The sequence below is a fragment of the Onychomys torridus genome, chromosome 4 (genome assembly GCF_903995425.1).
Source record: "Onychomys torridus chromosome 4, mOncTor1.1, whole genome shotgun sequence".
NCBI lineage: Eukaryota > Metazoa > Chordata > Mammalia > Rodentia > Cricetidae > Onychomys > Onychomys torridus.
In genome coordinates this window covers 62,861,650-62,865,637 of record NC_050446.1, presented here as the reverse complement: position 1 = coordinate 62,865,637, position 3,988 = coordinate 62,861,650, and the positions used below count along the sequence as shown (strand labels likewise).

Genomic DNA, 3,988 nt, shown 5'->3' with positions numbered 1-3,988 from the left:
ACTGATCCCATGATCCACATTAGGGCACTCACTATCTAACAAGGTTGTCACAACTTGTTGACTTGTTATCAATATTCTTTTTTATACAGGTGAGTGTGTATTTTTTCTTCACCTATTATCTATCCATTAGAAAACAGTAGGATTAGATTCACAGTGATTATAATCAAAACATGTATAGACATTGAAAGATTTGCTTCTGAGAGTAAAGTCACATTAGTTGCATAAAAATCTGATATATTTTTACACTGTTTCTAGATATTTTCATTTTATAAAGGTATGTTTAATTTCAAATATTTTAAATTTTAAAGTTTGGTTCTGTTTTAAAAACATTACCTTGCATAACTTGTCAGGTGATACTACTGGAATGTACTAATTTTGTTGTGTCTTTGTCTGAGATAGATTTTCTAATAAAACTTGATGGAAAAACAAAACCTTACAGTGGTTACTGAATTCATCCTGATGGGTATCAGTGAGCGCCCTGAACTACAGGCCCCATTATTTGGACTGTTCCTGGTCATCTACATGAGCTCAATGGTGGGAAACTTGGGCATGATCATCCTCACTACAGTGGACTCCAGGCTACAAACACCCATGTACTTTTTTATTAGACACCTGGCTATCACAGATCTGGGTTATTCTACCGCTGTGGGACCCAAGATGTTGATAAATTTTCTTGTAGATCTAAACATAATCTCCTATAATCTTTGTGCTACACAGCTAGCTTTCTTTCTTGTGTTTATAATTAGTGAACTTTTTATTCTGTCTGCAATGTCCTATGACCGCTATGTGGCCATATGTAAGCCTCTGCTCTACACTGTCATCATGTCACAAAGGGTGTGTAATATACTGGTAGCAATCCCCTACTGCTATTGCACATTTGTTTCCCTTCTAGTCACCATAAAGATTTTCACTTTGTCTTTTTGTGGCTACAATGTCATCAGTCATTTCTACTGTGACAGTCTCCCCTTGATATCTTTGATCTGCTCAAACACTCATGAAATTGAAATGATTATTCTGGTCTTGGCAGCTTTTAATTTGATTTCCTCTCTCCTAGTTGTTCTTGTGTCCTACTTGTTCATCCTCATAGCCATTCTCAGGATGAACTCTGCTGAGGGCAGACGCAAGGCTTTCTCCACCTGTGGATCTCACCTGACAGTGGTCACTGTCTTCTATGGGACTTTGATATTCATGTATGTGCAGCCCCAATCCAGTCACTCCTTTGACACTGACAAAGTGGCTTCCATCTTTTACACCCTGATCATCCCCATGTTGAATCCCTTGATCTACAGCTTGAGGAATAAAGATGTAAAATATGCCCTACATAGGACATTGAGAAAGATATACAGCATATTTTCTTAAATACTACATACTTGAGGAGTTCTACCAACCACAATTGGACAAACATCTGTTGTCTTTTGTCAGAATGTTTTTTTTTTACCCTGCACAAATGAACATATTATATATTTAAAAATTGCCTTTCTTTGTACTAACACATATCAAAATGTTATAAATACCTCAGTAAAATGTATTTGCCTGTAAAAAAAATATTTATATATGTATGTACATATCTCACCATGAGTGAATACAAAGAGGACAGCTTGCAAGATTTATTTCTCTGCTTCTACCATGTGGGCCCTCAGTGTAGAACTCCACAACAAGGCCTTCAAACTGCTGAGCCATCCCCTTGGCTCCCATCCACAAGAGGGATGAATTGTAACATAATGATAGAGAGATGTATCTAGTGAAACAGACTGTACTTAGCTCTATACATCATAACATGAAGAATGGGGTGTGTGTGTATGTTACATGCAAGTGAAAAACAGTTGTGGGTGCATCTGAGAAACTGATTTGCTCTTTGTGACATTTCTTTAGCAAGGGATTTTCTAGAATCTATGTGTATTTATTTATATATTTCTTCTTTCCAGTCAGTATAATACTTCTGTTTATACTTCTTATATTTCGGTGTAGATTGTTTTAAAAATCACATTCTGGTATGTTGTCAGCAGACTCATGGTCACACCATAACTAGAAAAACTATAGTATATACATAGGCTCAAATCTCAAATGTCCCTATGCTAGCTGGAATTCATAAGGTTTTTGTTTTGGTTTGGTTTGGTATGTTTTTTTTTTTATGGAAGCATAATTGCTTTCATAACAAGCTCAAGAGATTCTTTTAACATAACACAACTGGCTTTTGGTAACATACAGCTTCAATTTAGTATTTAAGTTTGTCTAATGCAGTGTACCTGTGCATATTAGTGAATAAACTCATTATATTTCTTGAGTTCTGAGCCATAGAAACTTCCAGAATTACGCTTTTTTTCTTATGTACTGACTTATTTTTATGCCCTTAGTGCCTATTTTTTTCCTAGTGGGTAATAACTACCTTTGCTATCAAAGGGAAAATAACACCTCATTTCTATGATGATCTATTTGTTACACTCACTAGCAGAAAATCACTACTCTGTGTTGAATGTGTAGAGTGGGAACACATTTTGTCTACTTTTCCTCAGGTTTTCTCTGTATACCAATATACAGAGGACTTTTTCTGAGTATATCCCTAAGTAACATTACATGAAAAAACATAGACAATACTATCAGTTGCTCCATGCTTCTCTTCCAGTGAGCTTGTAGTGTTAGATGCATTAATGGTCATGCTTTCTATGTCTTTGGAACATTTGATATTTAGCATCCTATCTAAACTCTGTCCTGTCTTCCAGTGTTCATCATTGTTTAACAACCTTCCTCTTTAATTTATGCTATAAAGAGAATAGTGCTTATTATTAATATCATGCAATAAAATCATCAGAATATCAAATCAAATACTAATACTTTATTATATTACTAAAGTAATAAATATATTGCCTCATGCATAATATTACTAAATCATCATGTAATTATTCTTTTTAGTATCAATTATTTTTTATTTACATGGACTGGAGAGATGGCTCAGCCATTAAAGGCTAGGCTCACAACCAAAAATATTTTTATTTACAATTGCATAACACATTCTCATGTAAAAAAGGAAATATTTTACTTTCATAGAAAATATATGTAGGGTGTGTGTGTGTGTGTGTGTGTGTGTGTGTGTGTGTGTTCACAAGTGCATTTCTGTGTGTGATATATGTGTTTGGTGCATGCATTCCACAGTATGGGTATGCTCATAGGCATACCCATGCAGAGGCCAGAGCAGACTCTGGTTTTCTTCCTCTCCAAATTCATACTTACTACCTGGGGGCAGGGTCACTCAGTGACAGAAAGCTTCTCACTTCATCATAACTGGCTGGCCAGTATTCTCTTTGGGTCTGTTTATAAATATCTAGAAATTCAAGGATTATAAACATGATTGACCATGCCTAGATTCTTATGTGTATTTGGAGCTGTGAACTGAGGTCCTCATGATTGTAGAACATAGAGTACCCACTGAACCATCTCCCCAGACCACAAAAATATATGGTTGGAAAAAATTTTATATTTTCATAGGTCATATTTAGCCAATAATTTGTATAACTATAGAAAAATTGAGTATCTTTATTTGAAAAATACACTGTTAATATGCATACTTTAATGTAGAGCCTCTAAAATGAATGTTGATTTTACTTTTTTTTAAAAGGTGATTAACATGAAAAAGGACAAAAAGTTTAAAATTTTTTACTAATGGTATTTAACTAATCAATTTACTAAATGATGATGATATTTTACTAATTTTAGCAGTTTCTCTTTTATTGTTATATACATTTAGAATTTTTGCAACAGAAATTATAAAGTATGATATAACAGAATTATGATAGAGATTTTATGTAAATGTTTTAATCATTAGCATTATGCAAATTAATATTGCAAAAATATCCTCATATCCTCACTAATGCCTATTTAACCATGTTTCCCTATTTCCCACCTCCCTCAGCTCCTGCTGCTCAATTTTTCATCTATGTGCTTTCATATCATGCAAGTGTATGTAAATGATGCTCAGTAAAGATGAGCTTGC

General features: G+C 34.2%; 1 protein-coding gene across 1 annotated transcript; it reads left to right on the top strand.

Moving 5' to 3' along the window:
* The first annotated feature begins 417 nt into the window (after positions 1-417).
* LOC118582599 (olfactory receptor 8K3-like) lies at positions 418-1,359 on the top strand. Its single transcript, XM_036185594.1, has one exon. It carries the CDS (start codon positions 418-420, stop codon positions 1,357-1,359), a length of 942 nt encoding a protein of 313 aa, XP_036041487.1.
* Positions 1,360-3,988: the final 2,629 nt, after the last annotated feature.